This window comes from Lissotriton vulgaris, unplaced genomic scaffold (genome assembly GCF_964263255.1).
Source record: "Lissotriton vulgaris unplaced genomic scaffold, aLisVul1.2 SCAFFOLD_1331, whole genome shotgun sequence".
NCBI lineage: Eukaryota > Metazoa > Chordata > Amphibia > Caudata > Salamandridae > Lissotriton > Lissotriton vulgaris.
The window spans coordinates 439,635-462,646 of record NW_028243577.1 but is presented as its reverse complement, the minus strand read 5'-3'; the positions used below and the strand labels follow the sequence as shown (position 1 = coordinate 462,646).

Sequence of the window (23,012 nt, the reverse complement as noted above, 5' to 3'; positions counted from 1 at the left end):
CTTCCCTACCTCTCAATCTATACACCTACTGACCTGGTAATCATGATTGACAAAAATAAAAATCATCCTAAGAAGGCCTGTTTTCTATATTTTTCTGTATTTAACAATAGATACATCCAGGAAAATAAATAGTATTATGTCTGTCTTTATCTCTAAAAATCAGAAAAAAATGAAATCTGGGAGCCCTAATCATGTTCCAGACAAAGCATGGAGTTTAATAATGTCAAAAAAGGCATTTTCCTACCGTGGGGAACAACTACTGGGGAGACTAAGATATCCACACATGGAAGCAGACCTGTCTTTGAAATGGAGAGAGCTGAAGGTAATATCCCTAGCTTTTTGCTCCATCAGTTCCGTGGAAAGCCCAAGTAAACTATCAGTGGGGAGCACATTTGGTTCTCTATGTTAAATTGTTCATGCACTGGACATTTAGGCAGAGAAGCATCTGAAATATCTTGCTATCTGCACTATACCTTACAGGGTAGAAAATTATGTTTGTGGATCATTTCAGCCTGAAATGTCCTCCTTAAATTGAAGTCCAACTCCATCTAAATATGCTCAAAGCCCTTGCAGAGTCCGCAGGAAAACGATGGTTGGAATAATTCAACAGTGCTCAGCTACCAGCCCTGTGCTAAAGAAAACAATTTGCAGAGGCATCAGCAGTGATTGCTCTCTTAATCAGATGGCTAGCAGGTCTCCTATACACATTCCCTCCATTTCTCGGCTCTGTGGATTGCCATAGAAGAAGAAATTACTTTTGGTGGTACAATCGTAGCCAAGGAGCCCATGGTATCTGCTAGTACATAAAATGTCAAAATCATCTCTGGAAACCCCTCTGAATTTTCCCAGCCCCCTACTAGATACACAGCTATCTCATCAGGCCCTAATCCATCTAAAATTGGCTATCTCGAGATTGAGAGGTTAGCTCGGCAACAATTAGTTTGCTCAGAAATGGAAGCAACAAGTATTCAGGAAGGGTTATGTTCTATTCTGTCACTAGACTATTGTTCAATATACATTGGAAACAGTCTGAAGTTACTGCCAATGTTTTATGACACCATTTCAATTTTTGGATTTCCTAGGAGACACTTTAAAAGCCGAATGTGCGACCATCAAAGTAGGTAGGGAACATTGGAAATATTTTGCCCACTATAGAAGAACTAGCACATCGTTTATTGCATAATTTCTCCTTTAATCGTCTGGTGGTTCATTCTCCTTCAAGATCATTGGACACAAGTTAAGTGCTAGAGAGCCTTCAAACTGGTACTTTTTAACGTTTAGAAACAGGGGCATTTTTTTGACCATTTAAATTGTTTTTGGACAAAAATGGTATCAGTTTGTTGCCTAGGAGAGACGACCACCTACCTCAAAATACTGTCTGATAGAGATATATTAAGGCCAGTTGCAGATTGTATTCTAAAAATAAATACATTATCGCTTTCATTTTCATCAATAGCTCATCCTTCTAATTCTTTTCAAAATTCCTCCATTGAAAAAAAAAAGTCTTACAAATTAGATGCGTGTCATGCTTTACTTATTTATCTCGAAAGAACAAAGACGTTTAGGTCATTCAGCTCTTTGCTAGGTTATTTTGGGACAATTGGAAAGGGAAATAAACCATCAGTTGCAATACGTTGATGTGTACGGTTTGAAACTCTTACTGCATATGAGGTAGTGAACCTAAACATTTCCTCAAGCATGAAGCGACGCCCCACATGTATTGTAGCATCATCCTTGACACAGTTTACAGCGGTTACTCTATCAACAGTTGTTGAGTTGCTACATTAGATTTGCCACATACAATTGTGAAACATAATAGATTAGATGTTGGTTCACAGACAAAGACACACTTTAAAAAAGGTTTTGATTTTAATATCAGTTGGCAACTAATTTTTATTTTCTTAGAAGAATAGAAAATATCTTCAATATAACAGCCAAGTAATTTTTTAGATAAAAATTCGGTATCAAAATGAAAAAGCTTTTTATATCTTCATTTTGTAAGTAGTTTGATGAGGAAGAGGGGATTTTGCAGAAATTGTAGCATTAATTGCTGCTCGTCGTAATTTGTCCGTCCCAGGAGGAAGACTTCCTCATTTTGCACGGACTAAGATGAAGAAGATTTGATCAGAAGTAATGAAGATTATCACCAAGCAATCAGGTCTTTACTTACGAAGATGTAAATGTAAATGTACAGGAATTTATATAGCGCAAATCACCAACCGGTTTCTAAGCTCTTGCTTAGGGAACCCGTCCTGGTATTCCCCTGTGAGATAACCCCAGCAGGGTATCCGCAAGGTGAAATCCAGGCATCCCACCACGAGGGGCCGTTGTGGAGACTAAGCAAGCTATTACCCAGAGTGTGAACCCGTGAATCGAGTAGGCACCGGAGCGAGAATTGTCGAGTCCATGGACATTTTAGTACTCAAGACCTTGCCGAGCCGGGAATTGAACCCTGGTCCCGGGCTGACCTCTGCTTCCAGGTCTGCCTCCTCTAACCAGTGAGCCACACTTCTCCAGGTACAAGTAGATATGTGTAGCAGCGAGAGTAACCCTATGCAAACCTACATGGATTGGAACATGCAGGGAAGAGAAAGTCAGTTTAACAGCTTGAGCTATTCTGCTGACTTGCAGATCTCTTTCTCCTGTTCTCTCTACCGCACACACAGACACATATTCTCAAATACCTGTATTTGGCAAATTAAACCCTGAATCACGACTGAGTAGCATAGAATACCTTCTTCCCTTTGGACCAGCAGCATCCTGAATTATACCAAATGCTAGGCATGGAAGCAGTTAGGTTGATGGTGATAACTTAAAAGACAATATTATTTGCTCTATTTTTGTATGTGAAAGCAAAAAGACAGTTTGACATAACACAATTCCACATATTCCAGAGGAAGAGGCGAGCATGTATACCTAGAAAACAAGAAACATGATAACAATGCTCCAAATTGAGGGCCCGATTATGAGTACGACCGCTGCACTCGTGGTGGTGCAGCAGTGGCAGTCCATCATCTGCCGTATTACGACTCTCATGGGGGCATATCATCAAGGTCCGGCGATAATTATCGCTCAGCGCGCTTAGCACTAGGATAATTATCACCGGCTTTCGCAGGGATTTATCGCTGAGATAGCGCGCTATCAGCGACGCTTATCTCAAAAGCGATAAATAACCCATAGTTAGCTGAAAAATGTGGGATTATCGCTGGTAATCCAGCGATGATCACACTGGGAACGGCGATACCTTGATAATAGTGCATGCCAGATTTAGCCATAATATCCACCTTCAATTGGATATTATGGCTAAATCAGGTCATCAGCAGACGTAAAGAAACCTGCCTAAAGCGGGTTAGCGCTACTTTTATGATCACTAAGACTGTTAGAGTTCACATTGATATAATAGGAGACACGTCGGTTAGCAACATTCTCAACGATACTTTGGCAGGGTACGCCCACTTTGCATCTCATTAGAGATGCAAAGCTGGGCGTTCATGGACAGGGCACTAAAGCAAGGATTCACGCGATAGCGTGACCTTGCTAATAGTGCGATACAATTATCGTTGCTTTCCAGCTGAAAACGGCCACTAAAGCGGCAATAAATGTCTTGCTGATATGCCCTAGGTCATTCTGACGGTGGACCACCGGCTGACCCAGGAAATAGTTGTTCAATGTATTTGTACCAGTCCCGCTGAGCATATTACGAGTTCCTGCACCACTAGACATTTTATGGCCGGAGCCCCACCATTAAAAGGCTTGCAATGCAGGAACAAAGGGGGCCCCACCGGGCAACTATGCCCCCCTGTCATAGGGATCCATTCAGGAGGTCACAACATGTGCCCCCCTTGTCTGTCTTCCCCAAAGTTCCATCATGGCATGGACGCCACAATCCATGCTTTGCTGGAACTTTTTTTGCCGTTCCCATTGCTGTACCTGTTTTCCAGGCACCGCCATGGGAAAGGAAAAGGACTGTCCACCTTACACGAGTTCAACTTGTTATAAGATTGGTGCAGCTGTTCCGACAAAGAAACTGTGCAACTGCATCAAAGTCGTAATTGGGCCCTTAGTCTTCTCCAGATCTTTAACATAATCCCTTAAGTCTCCTTATACCCCTAACCCACTCAGTTTGGTAAGTATGTGCTGATATATTTTGCCATTGAAGGCGCATTGTCAATCCCTAATAATAAGATAAAGATCAATGCAGAACATAATCTGGTAATGTGTGTTAGTTTATTGCCAATATACGTGTACTTTTCTTATGAAATAAAAACTATTCAAATAACATCGTACTTTGTTTTCTTTGGATTTCCAGGTCCAGTCACTGGGCAGTTTTTGATAAACACTGAAAATGTAAACAGTTAAGTATTACCAATAGTTTAAACCCTATTGTATCCTTTAAGTGCTTATTCAGCTTGCATTCAGAGATATTTAAGAAACTGTATCATAATTCTATACATTTTTTGATAAGGTTCTCGCTCTATGGTTTGGATGTCCAGTTACTTGCCTCGAAAAAAAATGAGCAAATATGTCTGGATTTTATCTTTGTGGATTTTCTGTGAGTGAGTGAGTGCGAGTAAAGGTCAATAGCAGGATAAATGGATATATGAGTGGGTGCGGATAGATGAATGTGTGAGTGCATGTGAGCGAGAAGGGGCCAAGACAGTTTGTAGGGCAATGGCAGTACATGATGCTAGGGCTGTGCATATGGTAAGCAAAATCTATGGTGCAAGGGCAGTGCCAGAGTTAATGAAAATGTGGAAGGATCAGGCAGTGCTTAGGAGAAACTGTAAAGTGTGAGGTAGATCTTATATGAGGGATAGGAGAGTCTAAGCAACTCAAACGTGGGTTTTATAGCTGGCTTCTGGCACGGTGATCCAGGCATTGTAAATGAAAGTGGCTTGCCTCTGCAAGCTCCCATATATATTTTATGTGCCTGCAGTGCCAAGTAAAGATTCAGGAGCCCCTGTGTAAAGTGCTTGAATTGCACCCATCAGGGTGTTTATGCATAGGTGTGTGCAGGTGCACAGACCTTTAAAAATGATTAGATTCATCCTGGGAGCAAGGGGCCTAGACTGATTGGGCTGTATGCAATTGTATAGTGTGACTCAGTTTTTCTTAAATGTTGTGAAGCATCTAATTGCATATGATCTGAATCTGTGGCAGTTTGCAGAACTCTGTCCCAGTCTAACTCATTATATGTGCTCATCCTGAGCACCCCCAGGATGAGCCACCCTGAGGTTTTTCTTGGATTGCCCCTTCAGTAGGCAGTGCTTAATCTGGAACAGAATAAGTGCCTGATGGCCCCACATTTACTAAGAGGATTACAGCCAGTGCTATTGATGGTTGAGTGCTGAATGCCAAGGCTGCCTAGCCTTGATTCAACCATATGCATATCTATTTCAATCTTGCAGGTTCTTTTTCATCCCTGCTTCCTCCTTTGGTCACTGACTTTCCGTCTTTCTGTTTTTTCCTTCCAGTTTCTTTCCCTCTTTTGTGTTTTTCTCCCTCTTGCTTTGAATGAATGTCTGTTGAGGAAAAATAAGGGCTAATCCTCAATGAAGGAGTGCCAATGGGCCCCACCTGCAAGCACTAGCTCACGTTGAGTACTATCTGTAGGCTTAGACCAAGTCTCTCCTCCCTCTTTGGCTTTCACTCAGCGTGCGGAATCTCTTCATGTGTCTTAGCGTGCCTATTATGGAATCTGTCTCTCTTCAACCAGGCTGGTCCTCATCTATTGACCACAGTGATGATTGGCTCTTATATTCCATGTGCCTGAAGGTCAAAATGTTGTTTGTTACTCATAAGTGCAGCTGCTCAGTGCTCACCTTTCCTGTGAGATCCTTAGTAAGTTAAAAACTGAATCTGTAGTACAATCTACTTCCATCTGTATACATTTTCAGTAACATGTTTCTCTGCCATTCGATCTATGTGATACAGCACCATTAGCTATAGTGGTTGCTGAGACTTCTGTGGCTGGAGCAGCAAGGAGGACTCTTCTCTTGCAGTAGGATGGAGCATTTTTAGGGAATACATTTTTTATCTGTTTCTTTGCTCAACGTTTTTTTCCCATAGCAGATCATAGGATTTACGAAAACCTATAGCCTCAGACCCTCCTTAGTCACCCACTCACTGCGTGAGTGGCAATGTGGGTCTGTGAGTGGGAGTTGTGTGGCTGTACAGGTGTCTATGTAGGTGTGTTATTGGGTGTGTGAATACCTCTGTGGGTTTGTGAGTGGGTAAGACTTGTTTTCTGGGTTTCTGAGTGGGTGTGTGAGTGGCTGCATGAGTATGTAAGTAAGTGTGTGAGTGTTTCTCGGAGTCTCTTAGTGGGTGTGTAAGAGGCTGTATGGGCGTGTGAATGGTTTTACAGGTTTGTGAGTGGGTGTGTGAGTTGCTCTGTGGGTCTGTAAGTAGGCGTGTGAGTGGTTTTGTGAATCTCTGAGTGGTGTGTGAGTGGCTGTACAGGTGTATGAGTGGGTGTGTGAGTGGTTGCATGGGTGTTTAAAGGAGTATGTGAGTGCGTGTGTGGGTCTTTGAGTGTGTGTGTGACTGCATGTCTGGGTTTGTGAGTAGTTCTGTGGGTGTCTAAGTGGGTGTGTGATTAAGTATGTGAGTGCATCTGTTAGGGGATGTATTATCTTAATTGGTTTCTGACTTGTGGAGTGGAGATAAAATAAACATAAAAGACCAGTAAACGCTGAGTTAAATAACAGTCATGAACACACTTGGAGCAGGAAATCATTAACGCCTCAGCCCAAACGTCAGAATGTAACACATTGTGTGTATATATGACTCTAATGTCAACATGGAAACAGCCTGTTGAAATAAAGGGAACAACTAGTCCCATACAGCCTCATCGTGACCACATTGTAAACTGATACATATATATATATATTCACAGAAAAAACCATAGGTTATAGTGGATATATAGTTAGGAATTTGCATTTACAAAACCTTGAAAATTCACAGAAAAAACCATAGGTTATAGTGGATATATAGTTAGGAATTTGCATTTACAAAACCTTATTTTACTCGCATAAAACCATTGAAATTCCATATATAGTTAGCTAACTATAAGCGCTAACTATATATCGCGCACCCGCAATCCACTGCTGATGATGTCACATATTACATCATTCATGACATGGTCAGTGACATCACTGATGACATCACTGATGACATCTCAAATGACATCACTGATGACATCACTGATCACAACATCCAGTGATTGTATGTGTCTGTAAAGTTTAAATATGTTTCACATATTGAAGAATGAGTGGATGTATAAGTGTCTGGATGAAGAATTTAGTAGGTGCATGACTGACTGTATGAGTGAGTGATTAAATGTGTCTCACTGAGTACATGGGTTAGTGACTAAACTGTCTTAATTCGTGCATCAGTATGTTTGTTGTTGTGTAAGCTGCTGCATGTGTTGATCAGTAGCTATAAGAGTGGCCATATGGGTTATTGATTGGTTGCCCAAGTATTTGAATGGGAGGCTGAGTGTGTGTGTGGGTGGCTGGGAGGTGCGTGACTCTGTGCATAGATGTGTAAGCAGTTGATTCACTAGGAGTATGAGTTCAAGAGTGCATGTGGAAACAGCTATATGGGCGGTTGACTGTGCATGGGTGTGTTGGTGAGTGAATGGATTTCTCATTGCTACATGTGCAAGTAAGTACGTATGTAAAACACAATACATGTGAGAGTTGAGATATATAAATAACTGAACATAAGAGCCAGTGAATGTGTGAGTGGCTGTATCGATCACTGTGAGCTTGTATCAGGGATTATATAAGAGAGTAAATATGTGTTATTATATGTTTGAATAAGTAAGATGTGTATAACTGTATAGTTGAGGAAATGGAGGTGTGATTGATTCTTTGCATGACTGACTAGGTGTGTGAGTAACTCCATGGATGAGTGACAGTCTGTGAGTGTCTGTTTATACTGAGTGTATGTAAGGTTATATTAGAGTCTGAAGAGGTTCATTGTATTATCACATGAGTGATGTGATCAGTGATGACAAATGAGATGTCATCAGTGATGTCATTTGAGTTGTCATCAGTGATGTCATTTGAGATGTCATCATTGATATCATTTGAGTTGTCATCAGTGATGTCATTTGAGATGTCATCAGTGATGTCATCAGTGATGTCACTGACCATGTCATGAATGATGTAATATGTGACATCATCAGCAGTGGATTGCGGGTGCGCGATATATAGTTAGCGCTTATAGTTAGCTAACTATATATGGAATTTCAATGGTTTTATGCGAGTAAAATAAGGTTTTGTAAATGCAAATTCCTAACTATATATCCACTATAACCTATGGTTTTTTCTGTGAATTTTCAAGGTTTTGTAAATGCAAATTCCTAACTATATATCCACTATAACCTATGGTTTTTTCTGTGAATTTCATTGGTTTTTTAATAGCAAATATGAAAAGCTTTAAAATGTCAAGTACGTGATAGATAAAAACATTTTCGTATTTATGCACGCTGATGTGCTTTGAACGCTGCCCCCCCCCCTCCCCTCTTTTGCCTTAGTAGTACTCTCTCTTTGCAGATACTGAAGGGTAGTTAACGCAGGCCTTTACCCCCGTTGTAATCCGTCGTGCCTCCTTGTCTCTCCATTTGATTGATTGTTGTCCAAGCATTTACTGTTTTAGAATTGGTTCTCTTTGGATCATTCTCTATTTACAAACAAGCACAAAGTCGCAATACTCTGTTTAGTCTTTGCAGATAGTGAAAAATCGTGTAAAAAAATAAAAGTAATCGAACAAAATCAGTAGGCCACTAATTGGATCTCTTTTTGACCTCGCTAAAATAGAAATATTAGGAACAACCCTTCTTGAGAAATACGAAAATAGTGAGATGAACTGAGCTCCACACCATGAGGGCTGCAAGACAGCTCGGCTCCATCACCCATCCCGCACAAAATAACGACAAACCCTATGCAAATATTAAAAATATAGACAACACACCAGCAAAGAAACAGGGTAAAACATTTTATTAAAAAACTATTTACATAACGTTGGTCTATAAGATGATGTCAGTAGTGGACCGATGTGTGAATAGATCGAAAACAGCACAAGGCTCCAAGATCCGGATAGCAAGCTCCTGGATGTTGGGTGCCATAGTTTAGAGTTCTGAATTTCAGCCTTTTTCAATGCCTGTGCTTTGTTGAATCAAAATGGCGGCTTGACACAAAGCTGACTCAAACGTTGTTACTGATGCTATGCAGACCAAAACTGGTTTTCAGTTTGTACATTTTTCTAGATTTTTCAATCCAAGTTTGGTTGACTTTGTAGAACGATGGCTTCAGATTTTCAACATACGGTGTGGTGGCGCTGACTGGGAGGGGGCGCTTCGCTCCTGCCCCCTCCCCAAGTAAGATTTTCATACGTGAAAGTACGTTAATGGTTTTGATCCCTGAGATGCTTCGATGTCACTACCATTCTCAAATAGCATAAGTTCTGGATGTTGGGTGCCATAGTTAAGAGTTCTGAGCAGTGCTTGTAACACTGTCTGAAGCTTATTTCCACCTACTGCAGCTTCACTATTCTCAAAGTAAGTGAGTGTCGTTTGTGGACCTGACTGCATTAGAAAACAATGTGATATGTTACCTTCCTAAACAGCTTGACGGAGGCCCCTGAGGGGCGGTGTGATGGCCATGGACTCGGAGAAGACGCTTGGCTCCGACACCCTCCCCAAGTCTTATAGCACTGGTGTAGCCTGAGATCGCCCCCGACATAGGCGGCCGGCTCCCGGGGTCCGGCGGAACTTTTTGCCTTTTGATGACTCTTCAATTCTGGACCTTGTCCCACAATCCGTTTGACCTGAAGACAAGCTGTAGTGGGGCGCCCCTTTATCGTTTTAGTTGCCATTCCGCCCGCTTTTGCTACACTGTGCCTCTTCCGCCATTCAGCTGTTTTCCGCCCGCTCTTGCGACTACAGCGTCTCGCTCACCATGTAGTTGAGATGCGCCCGCTCTTGCGGTGCAGCGATAGGCGGCTGCCACAGGACTCTCAAAATGGCGGCCGGCTCTTCGGTTTTGGGCCTGGTCCACTAAAATGGCCCTGGAACTCGGACGCTTGTCTGCTAGGGCTTGGGTCCCATTCTCGAAAAGCGTCCCCTCAGCCGTGAAGATTCTACAAAAGTCTTGGGGGCCTCCGACTCCCGCAGGCTTCTGGTGGGGAGCGGCTGCCATGATTGCTCGTGGAATGGCCACGACGGAGCTACGAGATGGTAGTGGTCTCATGCTGACGCCAGCTTTAGTCTGAAACATCCAGAAACACTGTAGACTACCAATTCGATCAGTTCCGGTAGCGCCCCAACTTGACCCGGAAGAGAAGAACTTGCCCTCCCCTCTTTGACTGATGGTTCTTGTTGCCTGTCCCCTCTGTTGTCATTTAACAGAACTTTTTGGACTGCTGAAAGGGGTTGTGTTCTGAACGCTGGTTGGTGGAGACATTTAGACTATATTCTTGACCTACGTTGTCGCGTAATGCGTTTTATGACACGCCGCGTTAGCGCACCCGGAAGTGATCCGAGGCGCGGCGCGCAGCGCGTAACGTAAGCATAACAGGTCATGTGACTTGTTTATAAAACTTTTCATTGGTTCATTTTACTTTTGGTTTCCTAAAGATGGAAGGCTTGGTCATATGACCTAAAAATAACACTTTTCATTGGTTTAGAACATTTTTTTTTCCCAAACGATGAAAGCCCCACCTTGTTTCTGGATCATTCAGACTGAAGCTGGCGTCAGCATGAGAGCACCACCATCTCGTGGCTCCGTCGTGGTCATTCCGCGAGCAATCATGGCAGCCGCTCCCCACCGGAAGCCTGCGGGAGTCGGGGGCCCCCAAGACTTTTATACAATCTTCACGGCTGAGGGGACGCTTTTCGAGAATGGAACCCAAGCCCTAGCAGGCAAGCGTCCGAGTTCCAAAGTGTCCCAGGACCATTTCAGTGGACCAGGCCTAAAACCGAGGAGCTGTCCGCCATTTTAAGAGCCATGTGGCAGCCGCCTATCGCTGCACTGCAAGAGTGGGAGCAACTCAACAACATGGTGAGCGAGACGCTGTGGCCGCAAGAGCGAGCGCAACTCAGCTAGATGGCCGCCACCTGGGGAGGCCCGTTCACGCCGGCTCCCCCACGCCCCCCCCCGGGCCGCCGCACGCCAATTTTCGGAGCAGCATTGTAGGATACCAAAACCAGTGCGGCAGTTTACTGGACATCACCTGGGTGCCTGTCGTACATGTTGTGTCAGCCATGTGACACTGGACACAGACCGCTACTGACGAGGCCTCCCCCCGCACCACCCGGGACGCCCCACGCTGTTTTTCTGTGCTGCATTGTAGGATCCCTAAACCAGTGCGGCACCCAGGCGACATCACCTGGGTGCCGTCCAGAACTCTGCACGTTGTGCTGCCTTGGGACTATTCGCACAACAGACCGCTACTGACGAGGCCTCCCCCCGCCCCACCCGGGACGCCCCACGCCAATTTTCGGAGCAGCATTGTAGGATCCCTAAACCAGTGCGGCACCCAGGCGACATCACCTGGGTGCCGTCCAGAACTCTGCACGTTGTGCTGCCTTGGGACTATTCGCACAAAAGACAGCTTCTAACCATTGTTGCTTTTTGTGTTGAGAAATGTTTAAATGTTTTTAGTTTTTGTTCCGTTTGTTAAAGTTAGTAGTTAATAAAGTTTTATAACCTTACTTTGTTGGAGTGTTATCTATTTTTTTAAAAACGGGTGAATGGGGCCTTGAATCGGGTTATTGTCATGTGTGGGCTTTGGAAGTGTGCTGCTGCAGGATCGGACATTTCAAACTCAAATGCACGTTCTTTTTCTTACCTTTCCGAAGCATGGAGCGCAATAGCAGGCAGAGAAAGGGTGATGCACGTGTTGAACACTACCTGACCTGGCAAGTTGCTGGCAGTGCCCCCCCGCCCGCTCCTGAAAGAGGGCACACACACACCGCCGCCCCGAGTACTTCACAAATCTTTAAAAGACCATGCGCTTGTTCATGAGGCTTAAATGGTTTATCACCTCTTCTAGAACCCCTGCATCGACCCTCTGACGTTTCCTGGAAAAATTACCATGTAACACAATACCAAGCCCTGTCAGCTGAAACCCCCAAGGAATCGTGGGGCATATTATCAAGGGGGTTTATCTCCGCTTTTTTGGCTTTAAAAACCATGAAAGCGGAGATAAAATTATTTCCCTATTATCAAGCTGTCGCTAACACCAGTTAGTGACAGCTAAAAGGAGATAGCGACCATCTTGGGCCCCGCTTTGCATGTCAGTGATACTTATCACTAATGACATGCAAAGTGGCGTGCCAAGATGTTAGCGACTGGAAACAGTCCCTAACATCGCTACCTTCTATTACCAACTTTTGGAGATATTCGCGCTAAGCGCGAATATCTCCAAAATCTAACACCTGCCCTGAGCAGTTCTTAGCCATGTTATCCAATGGGAGGTGGATAACATGGCTAAGAGCATTAGGTCGATAATACATGAATATCGCTGACTTTTCTGCGATAATAGCAAGGTTTATCTGCGATAAAAATCGCCGATGTGCGGCGATAATTTTTGTCTCTAAACAAGTTAGAGACAAAAATTATCGCTAGTTGTTCGTAATATGCCCCCGGGTTTTTGCTTGCAGAAATCGGGAGGCGGGAGACTAGCACTGAAATCAGTACTCACACGCCTGAATCAGGAGGATTGGCATGTCTGAATTCTCTACAGCTGGGGCCATAAACTACATCCGCAGGGTTAGGTGATAGCCTGGAACCAGCCTGGCATCTAAAATGGCTGCCGTGCACGACAAAATTGTGGCATTCGAAAAAAGGCAAGATGGCGCAGCCGCTGGAAGAGATGTACCAACATATATCAGCCTCCTCAGCCACCCTCAGGAAACATAGGGGATTAGGATATGTCTCCCGCACCCCCTTATACCTAGTACTTTAAATAACGAAGCACAAAATGGCGAATTCCCGTTTCGCTACCAGTTTGCGGCCCAGTTCGCGGCCCGTGAAGCGCTTCTACCGTGAAAAATCATTTTTTTTTTATTTTCCCCACGGGACCCTTTAATAACCCCAACAACATTCCTAGGGGGTCAAGAGGGGGATACCTTGCCCCCTTTCATTAAATTCCCCCTTAGTTTTTCACCTTTTCTTCTCTCTCGATCCTACCGAGAGACAAGATGGCGGCCGCTCCGGACTGTCACGCAGCAAAAAAAAAAAAAAGCTCACGCACAGCCGCTGGAAGAGATGTATCAACATATATCAGCCTCCTCACCCACCCTCAGGAAACATAGGGGATTAGGATACGTCTCCCGCACCCACTTATAACTAGTAATTTAATTTACGAAGCACAAAATGGCGAATTCCCGTTTCGCTACCAGTTCGCGGCCGCGCTTCTACCGTGAAAAATCATTTTTTTTTTATTTTCCCCACGGGACCCTTTAATAACCCCAACAACATTCCTAGGGGGTCAAGAGGGGGATACCTTGCCCCCTTTCATTAAATTCCCCCTTCGTTTTCCACCTCTTCTTCTCTCTCGATCCTACCGAGAGACAAGATGGCGTCCGCTCCGGACTGTTTAGAATGTTGACAGACACCGGAGAGCCAATCAGCTTTCTGCGCGCAAAGTTCCGATAAGCGAAAAGTAAGCGGACCGGATCGCTGCCCAGAGCGCTGTTACAGATATATATCTTGGTTTGAACGTTAATTTCTCAAAAACTACTGGAGCACATATATTGAGACCTAGCAAAGGCACATCGGGCTAACAGTCCCTACAATTTTGCCAAGTTTCGTGCAAATCCATTCAGCCGTTCGAGCTAAAAGTGAGTCCAACCGCCCTATGGAAAACTCAATGCAAAAAACGCGTTTTGGGACCCCCCTTTTTTCTCAGCCCCCCCTTGACGAAACCCCACCAAATTTTCAGGGGCTGCTCAGAAACAAAATGTGCCATTTTCCTGACAATTTCAGCCGATTCCGTCCACAAACGCCAAAGTTATTAGACATAGAATTTTCAAAAGTCCCATAGGGAAAAAATTCTAACTATATATACCTACTGGCGATAGCCAGTAGGTAATATATACATATACACATATATATATATATAAGAACTTCAACGGTGTAACTGCGGGCTTGTCTGAATTCTGTGGATCGGATTCTCAATTTGCATATATATATATATATATATATATATATATATATTACCTACTGGCGATAGCCAGTAGGTATATATAGTTACGATTTTTTCTCTATGGAACTTTTGAAAATTCTATGTCTAATAACTTTGGCGTTTTTGGACGGAATCGGCTGAAATTTTCAGGAAAATGGCACATTTTGTATCTGAGCAGCCCCTGAGAATTTGGGGGGGTCCGTCAAGGGGGGGCCGAGAAAAAAGGGGGGTCCCAAAACGCGTTTTTCCCATTCATTTTTCCATAGGGCGTTTGGCCTCACTTTTAGCTCAAATGGATTTGCACGAAACTTGGCAAAATTGTAGGGACTGTTAGCCCGATGTGCCTTTGCTGGGTCTCAATATATGTGCTCCAGTGGATTTTGAGAAATTAACGTTTAAAAAAACAGATATATCTGTGACAGCGTACCCGATAGCGCACCAGTTCGCGTACTTTTCGCGTAACGGAGCTTTGCGAAGCAAAGCTGATTGGCTCTCCGGTGTCTGTCAACATTCTAAACAGTCCGGAGCGGCCGCCATCTTGTCTCTCGGTAGGATCGAGAGACAAGAGGCCAAAACGAAGGGGGAAATGAAGAAAAGGGGACAAGGTAGACCTCTTCTGACCCCCTAGGATTGATGAGGGGGATATTAAAGTGCCCCGCGGGGCCAAAAAAAAAAAAAAAAAAAAATTGCGATTTTTTGTCGTAGAGGCGCAAATCGGTACGTGAACCGGGCAGCTAACCGGCAGCGTAACAGGAGTCTGAGGAGAAGCTGATTGACTGTCAACATTGTAAACAGTCTGGAGCGGCCGCCATCTGGTCTCTCGGTAGGATCGAGAGACAAGAGGTGGTGAAAAACGAAGGGGGAAATGAAGGAAAGGGGGCAAGGTAGACCCCTCCTGACCCCCTAGGATTGATGAGGGGGATATTAAAGTGGCCCGCGGGGCAAAAAAAAAAAAAGAAAAAAAAAATAGTGATTTTTCGCCGTAGAGGCGCGTCCTGGTACGCGAACCGGGCAGCTAACTGGGCAGCTAACCGGCAGCGTAACGGGAGTCTGAGGAGAAGCTGATTGGCTGTCAACATTGTAAACAGTCCGGAGCTGCCGCCATCTTGTCACTCGGTAGCATCGAGAGACAAGAGGTGGTGAAAAACGAAGGGGGAAATGAAGGAAATGGGGCAAGGTAGACCCCTCCTGACCCCCTAGGATTGATGAGGGGGATATTAAAGTGCCCCGCGGGGCAAAAGAAAAAAATAGAAAATTGCGATTTTTTGCGGTAGAGGCTCTTCCCGGTACGCCAACCGGGCAGCTAACCGGCAGCGTAACGGGAGTCCGACATCTTGTGTTTTTGGAGCATCCGGTTTGCGTACCGGGTAGCGTTCCGGTAAGCGTAACAAGGGGAAAACCAAGAGAAACAGTAAAATAAAATTTAAAGGAATAGACTTCCACCAAACTTGGCAAAATTGTAGGGACTGTTTGTTTGTTGTGCCTTTGCAAGGCCTCAAGATATGTGCACATGTGGATTTTGTCTAATTAAGGTTAAAAAAATATATATATATCTGTAAGCGTGCTCTGGCGCGCTTACGTTACGGGTTTTGTTTGCGCTGCAGAGACGATACGTCACGTTTATGCGACGCGTCATGAGGCGTCTCACGTGGCTACGTGATACGTCACGTAATAAAGAATATATTTTACAGCTATATATATTAGCTTTTAAAAAACCAATGAAATTCACTGAAAAAACCATAGGTTATAGACCATATATAGTTAGGAATTTGCATTTACAAAACCATGAAAATTCACTGAAAAAACCATTGGTTATAGACCATATATTGTTAGGGATTAGCATTTACAAAACCTTAATTTACTCGCACAAAACCATAGAAATTTGCATATATAGTTAGTTGCAATAACTATATATCGCGCACCCGTAATCCACTGCTGATGATGTCACATATTACATCATTCATGACATGGTCAGTGACATCACTGATGACATCACTGATGACATCTCAAATGACATCACTGATGACATCGCAAATAATATATATAAATAAAAAAAAAATATATATATATATATATATATATATATATATATATATATATATATATATATATATATATATATATATATATATATATATATATATTCACAGCATTGTCTTTGATCCAAACTCCTTGGAAACAACCACCACGGACTCCAAATGCATTAGCAGTGATTTTATTTTTTCAAAAAAGCAAAGCTCACTCGACGCGTTTCGAGACTCTGTCTCTTGGTCCCGAGTACCGTCAGTGAAGTGAAAGCAGTTTTTAAATAAACATTTGATTGGTTTTCAGGTGCCATAGAAGACAGACTACATTGTATCATTCGTGGAAAACATATTTCAACATAATAACCTTTTAGCATTGTTTGTTGATTTCACATACCATTCTCAAACATTGGTATTATATTTTATAATTAACATGTCCCCTTCATTTAGAAATACATTGTCAATATGTCATGGTTACAAGGGATCCTCCCAAATGTCATTTCCTATCACAGTGTTTCTATAGGGGTATGTGGTTAATAGCAGTACTGCCCATGTGGGCTTAATTTCATCATTCCACAATTCATCTAACAAATGTAAATGTTACCAAATAGACCCCATATATATATATATATATATATATATATATATATATATATATATATATATATATATATATATATATATATATATATATATATATATATATATATATATATAAATTCCAACCGGAAAGTTTGTGCAACGCCTTCACACAAAACCCAGTGCGCAGACACAGGTGAATGAATCCACAGCCAGACTTACTTAGGATATTCTTCTTCCTTTATTGCATTTAAAGTGCAGAGGTGCAACACACTGCCAAACAGACGCGTTTCGTGCGCGAACGCCCTTGCTCACTGTCCAAATATATATATATATATGCTGGTCAAAAAAATGGTGTTTCCCAAGTTAAGTCCCATGAAGATTTTAACTGCAAGTATAGCCTGAACCGCTAGACGGAATTGCATCAAATTTGACAGAAAGCTCTTGGTCCGGAAAGACCAATTTTGTTATTTGGTGTAAGTCTGTTCCCCAGTTTTTGAGGAATTATAAAAGAAAACTTATAATGCTATATAGAAACACAGATCCTTGGAGGATACAACAGTCCCTGAGATGAAATGTGATTTGCTGCCAACACTTGAGCCAGGAAGTGTTGGTAGTCATCTTAGGACTCAGCTTCACCGACTCCCACAAAAGCATAAAAAAATAATAGGGGGCAGGGTAGAAAAACTCTGATCCCCTGGGCCTCTTGGGTGGTGTCCTTCAGAGACCGCACCTATGGCAAAAAAGCATTTATTTTATTTTTGGGCACTAGTTGCGCTGGATCCGTGGCTCCCACTGAGTTTTATTAAAAAAGCACAAGCTACTGTGCTTCTCTACTATTTATCCCCCAGGTGGGCCAGGTCCCGGGATTAATAAAAGGAGGGGGTACACAAAGCCACCTTCCTATGTCTCTATTAAACACCAAGGACAAACACATCCATGGGGCTTTTTTATTTCCCCGGGTGCCTGCTCCAGGACATAGCTGTTTGCTGTGACTTGGTGGGAGCTTTGACAGCTCATGCCAAGCTTCCAGCAAACGAGGGCAGAAAATATGCTCTTGCTTGCTGAAAGCAGAGGTTTCATCTGTTTCTGAAAGGATTGCTCTCACAGACAGGGAGCACCCGGTCGGTGAGAGCAATGCCAGCTTCTGCAGGAGGCAGGGAGCCAGCTGGGACTGCAGAGGCCCTCATGCTCCCCCTTGGCCCGAGTGTGCATGACTGCCTGAATACATCTGCTAGTGGGTGTAAGAGAGTCTGAGTGGGTTTGCAAGTGAGTGTGTCAGTATCTGAGTGGGTCTGTAAGTGGGTGCATCAGTGTCTGAGTGGGTCTGTGAGTGGGTGTGTGAGAGCCTGAGTGGGTCTGAGAGTCAGTGAGTAAGTGTCTGGGAAAATCCAGGAGTTGGGGCATAAGTGTCTGAGTGGCTCTTTGACTGTGTGCATGAGATTCTGGGTGGGTCTGTTACTTCATGTGTCAGTCTCTGAGTGGGCCTGTGAGTCATTGCATGAGTGTCTGAGTGGGTCTGTGAGTGGGTACATGAGTGTATGGGTGATTGACTGGGTGCATGAGTGTCTGAGTGGGTTTGTGAGTAGGTGCATGAATTCCTGAGTGGGTGAGTGAGTGGGTGCATGAATGTCAAAGTGGGTATGTGATCAGCTGTGTGTCAGTCTGTGAGTGGGTCTGTGAGTTTCTGGGTCTGTGAATGGGTTCATCAGTGTATAAATGATTTTGTGAATGGGTGCATGAGTGTCTCAGTGGGTTTGTGAATGGGTGCATGCGTGTCTGAGTAGGACTGTGAGTGGGTGTAAGAGAGTGTCCAAGGGTTATACATGGGTATGAGTATCTGAGTATTACTGTGCGTGTGTGCATGAGTGTCTGAGTGGGTGAATGAGTGGGTGCATACATGTCTGAGTGATTCTGTGAGTGGGTAGGTGCATGCATCACTGAATGGGTCTATGAGTGGGTATGTGCGTCTCTGAGTAGGTCTCTGAGTAGTTTAATGTGAATATGAGTGGGTCTGTGAGTAAGTGTCTGAGTGGCTGAGTGAGTGGATACATAAGTGTCTGAGTGGGTCTATGAGTGGGTACCTGACTGCGTGGATGAGTGAGTGGGTGCATAAGTATCTAAGTAGGCCTGTGAGTGGGTGCATGAGTGTCTAAATAGGTTTGCAAGTAGATCAGTGGGTCTGTGAGTGGTTGTGCAAGTGTCCGAGTGTGAGTGTGTAGGAAAGTGCCTCTTTTTACATGGTTAGCCCCTACATTTTGCCTGATATCATTTTGAACTATACGTGCACTGGGTCCCTGCTAACCAGGTCCCCAGTGCCAGACCTCGTTCCTAAAACTGTACCATGATTGGCACAACTTCTGCAACTGCTGTAAGTCCCTAGTAAATTGTACCCTTGGTACCTAGAGCATAGGTACCGAAGAGGGTAATTTGGTGTTGCAGAACAAATTGTGCTACCCCAGAGACCCCTCACAAAACCATGCAGGCTGCACATCTTGGTGCAGAGAAATTTGAAGAGTAGACATGGAACACATCCCTGTGTACCTGCCACCCTATTTTACCAGACGGTTTCTCACCACACAACACACTATGAGATCTACACACAAGTCATGATTGCACACTGTGTTATGTGTTGAGAATGCACTCAAATGCAAACTAATGTGATGTAACATTGTTTGATCATCGGGGCGCTAGGTGGCGCGCAACTGTGATGGCCGCGCGCTAGTGAGGCTCTCTCTCTTCCATGGTGGAATATCCTTCATAAACAGCATCCTGCATTAACCAAGAGATCCTCTTTGCATCCCAGTGAAACGCCAGTGGAGCACAGCGATACCTAAATGTATGGGTAATAGTGCAACTGCGACAAGAGAGAGCTGTTGCAGATTGGAACGGGTGCCTTTGACGATTGTGTGGTGAGCTGCGGCGGCCGCGTCCACTGTCTACTGTGCGGGCGAGTCGTGATTGCAGGGCATGATATGAGCCGACTGTGGCTTGAGCAGAAGATAATGTGCCGCACACAGTGAGCAGAGATATCCGTTTGACTTTTGTGCCAACTTCACAGCGTGCCCCGCAATTCTGTGTGTAATCAGAGGGCAGCGCCACCATTTTGAAGTAGAGAAAACAACCCCGGTGCGGGAGGCTTGCATGGAGCTGTAACAGGCGAGCTGCGAACAGACAGATAGACATGCTAGTGCAGTGAGACTCTAATGCGCTGCGGACCGTGCACTACTGTGCTCGGAAAGCGGAGGTATAAATAACTGGCGAGAGACACAGACACCACTATTGCCTCTCACTTTGCATGCTACCATTGTAAGAGGTGACGCCCTGTGACTACTGCACTGCGCCTGAAGTAGAAACAAAACATTGCCGTGAGATAGGTTACCCAGCCTGGATTCTATGTGGTGTGCGCAATAGGAGGTACGGAGAGGAAGAAGGAAACTGAGGTCCAACATATCACGTCCTTGCAGCCGCTGTGCACTTGACGAGGGGACCCGCTATTGGGGGGTGTTGGAAAGCGCCCCTTTTGGGAATTAAACAAAGTATATCCTCTATAGATGCTAAGATGGACACCATGAATGCCAGGATGGACTCTATTGTAAACAAATTGGAACAGCATGACCAGAGGATTAAAGAGGCCGAAACGAAGGTGTCGGAATTGGAGGACGGAGCGGTGTCCAACAAAGAACACGTACAACAAATGGACAAGCTCCTCAAAATAATTGCGGACAAAAATGAGGATTTAGAGGCCCGCTCCAGGCAAAATAATGTTCGAGTCCTGGGCCTTGCAGAGTTCACCAATACGGGCCGGCTGGAGAAGCTGCTTATAGAACTATTCGAAAGGGAGGCCTTTTCAGCGCACCTGATTATGGAGCGTGCCCACAGATCACTTGCGGCACGTCCGCCGCCAGGAGGTCCACCGAGACCGATTATAATGCGCTTCCTCAACTATCGAGATAGGGATACGGTGTTACGCCTGGCCCGCGAGAAGCAGAAAGTTTGCTACGAGAACACCACATTGACATTTTTTCCCGACTTTATGCAGGCCGGCCAGCAGGCCCAACAAAAGTTTGCAGCGGTGAAGAAGAAACTGCAGACGCAGGCCATACCATATGCCATGCTGTATCCAGCAAAATTGAAGATCACATACGGCGGAAAACAACATTTCTTCACGTCCCCGAAACAGGTGGAGAACTATCTCAAAAGGGCTCCGCGTGCTGCATCCAATGAAGCAGAAGCGAGAAGGCGCTCCAGGTCCCTATCTCCAATGGGAAATGTCGAATGATAGGCTGGACTACCCTCATCGTCGAAATAACTGGCATAGCAGATACATGGCACTGAACTGCTCCGAATTGGTGATGTATTATACTTGTTAAAATTTACTCACCTTGACCCGCCCGGATGCTCCCACCGTCCCATGGAAACTGCCGGCCGGTCAGGCTGCAGCAGTGGATGGGTGCAATACAGGTGTGGAGTGGGTTTGGAGTGGGCTCCTAGCGGTCCCCGTATGTGGGTGAGCCCCCTCTCTCTACCTCTAGCTAGAGGTAGTAATTAACTGTATGTTATTGTTGACTAGTTGGGAGGGACTGGGATATATGCTTGGCAAGTTGGGGAAGCCGATGTGGGTGGAAGGAGGAATGCCTTTGTTGAGGGGAAGTATGGACATTGGACTATATAGTAATTTGATGTGGAACGTACAGATAAGAGATCTCCAAACATATTGGCAATGGCAGGCACTGTAATAGACACAGACATATATTACCATCATATCCTGGAATATAAGAGGGCTGAATAATCCCAGAAAAAAGAGGCAAATTCTGGGGTACTTAGATAGACATAATATTGGGTTAGCCATGTTTTAGGAAACACATCTAGTCCCTACGCCCGCCCCTCAGTTCGCGGCAAAGTGTCCAGCATACCGGTGCTATGCATCATACTCTGGGTACTCTAGAGGAGTTACTATCCTAATCAAGCGAGGAATACGTTTCAAGAAGCGTGGCTCAGAATCTGATCCCGAGGGGAGATACTGCTTGCTGTGGGGGAAATTACATCAGCATGATGTTACCATAGCTAATTATTATGGTCCCAATACAGATGATACTCACGCTATGCTCCAAATATGGGGGAAAATTCAGACGTTAAACATAACATATCTCATATGGGTGGGGGATTTTAATACAGTGGTAGACCCGCATCTGGATCTGTCATGGGCCACGTCTGCACACTACACAGCTTCGCAGCGCACGTTGCACAATCTATTGGTAACCCATCATTTGCTGGACTCGTGGAGATATATACATCCTGGGAACCCGGAGGGGACACATCACTCTGCTGTACATGGAACCTGGGCTAGATTTGACTACCTTATAGTCTCAATGGGCATGGCGCACTGGATACACAAAGCTACACACTTAGCCAGGACATACTCAGACCACTCACCAGTAATGGTGACTCTCCGAGCCCCGGCGGCCCTATCCCCATATCTCGGCTGGAGGCTCAACAATATGCACCTACATGACCCCGTCTTTAGATCAGAAATAAAGGAGTATATCAATTTGTTTTTGAAAGAAACATGGGCTCCATCTCGAGCATAACAATGGTATGGGAGGCATTCAAAGTCACGGTACGTAGCTGGTGTATCTCAAAGGGAGGAGGTATCCTAAGAGACATTCGTAAAGACTTAGATTATTTCGAAAAAGAAATTAAGGACCCAGAGAGACAGATAGCAATGAACGCTGGGAATGGTCGATTAAAGGCGGACCTGCTAAACATTGTGAATGAATATGAATCTGCAGCAGACTGGGAATGTAGGTTTTGAGAGAAGCATCATAGGGCACGTGTTTATGGGGAGGGGGACCGACCGGGCAGCGCCTTAGAAGCTGCTGTGCGCATGCCCAAATTTGCTAATTGTATCTCAGAAGTACAAGATGAGCAAGGGATAACTCACAGGAACCTCCCGGACCAGCTGGGGTCTTCACTACTTACTATAAGAAATTATATACCTCCCAAAGAAGCCCCCCCTTGAATCTGAAGCATTACTTTGAGGACACGGCCTTAGCTTGGCTAGGTGACACTCAGCGTACATTTTTAAATTTGGATTTGGAAGTCGATGAGATCACAGAAGCAATAATGCATATGCAAACAGGGCAAGCACGGGGGTCGGATGGACTCCCGGCGGAATTTTTGTAAAACGCATCTACGCACACTGGCCCC

At 44.5% G+C, this 23,012-nt stretch overlaps 1 protein-coding gene across 1 annotated transcript in view; it reads left to right on the top strand.

Annotated features, from left to right (window-relative positions):
• Positions 1–23,012, top strand: part of LOC147668298 (scavenger receptor cysteine-rich domain-containing protein DMBT1-like) — a 158,627-nt gene that overhangs the window by 56,716 nt on the left and 78,899 nt on the right. The window contains exon 2 of the mRNA XM_086948624.1: positions 4,310–4,354. Within this exon, the coding sequence (XP_086804750.1) occupies positions 4,310–4,354 (45 nt within the window). The remainder of the gene's footprint in view (positions 1–4,309; positions 4,355–23,012) is intronic.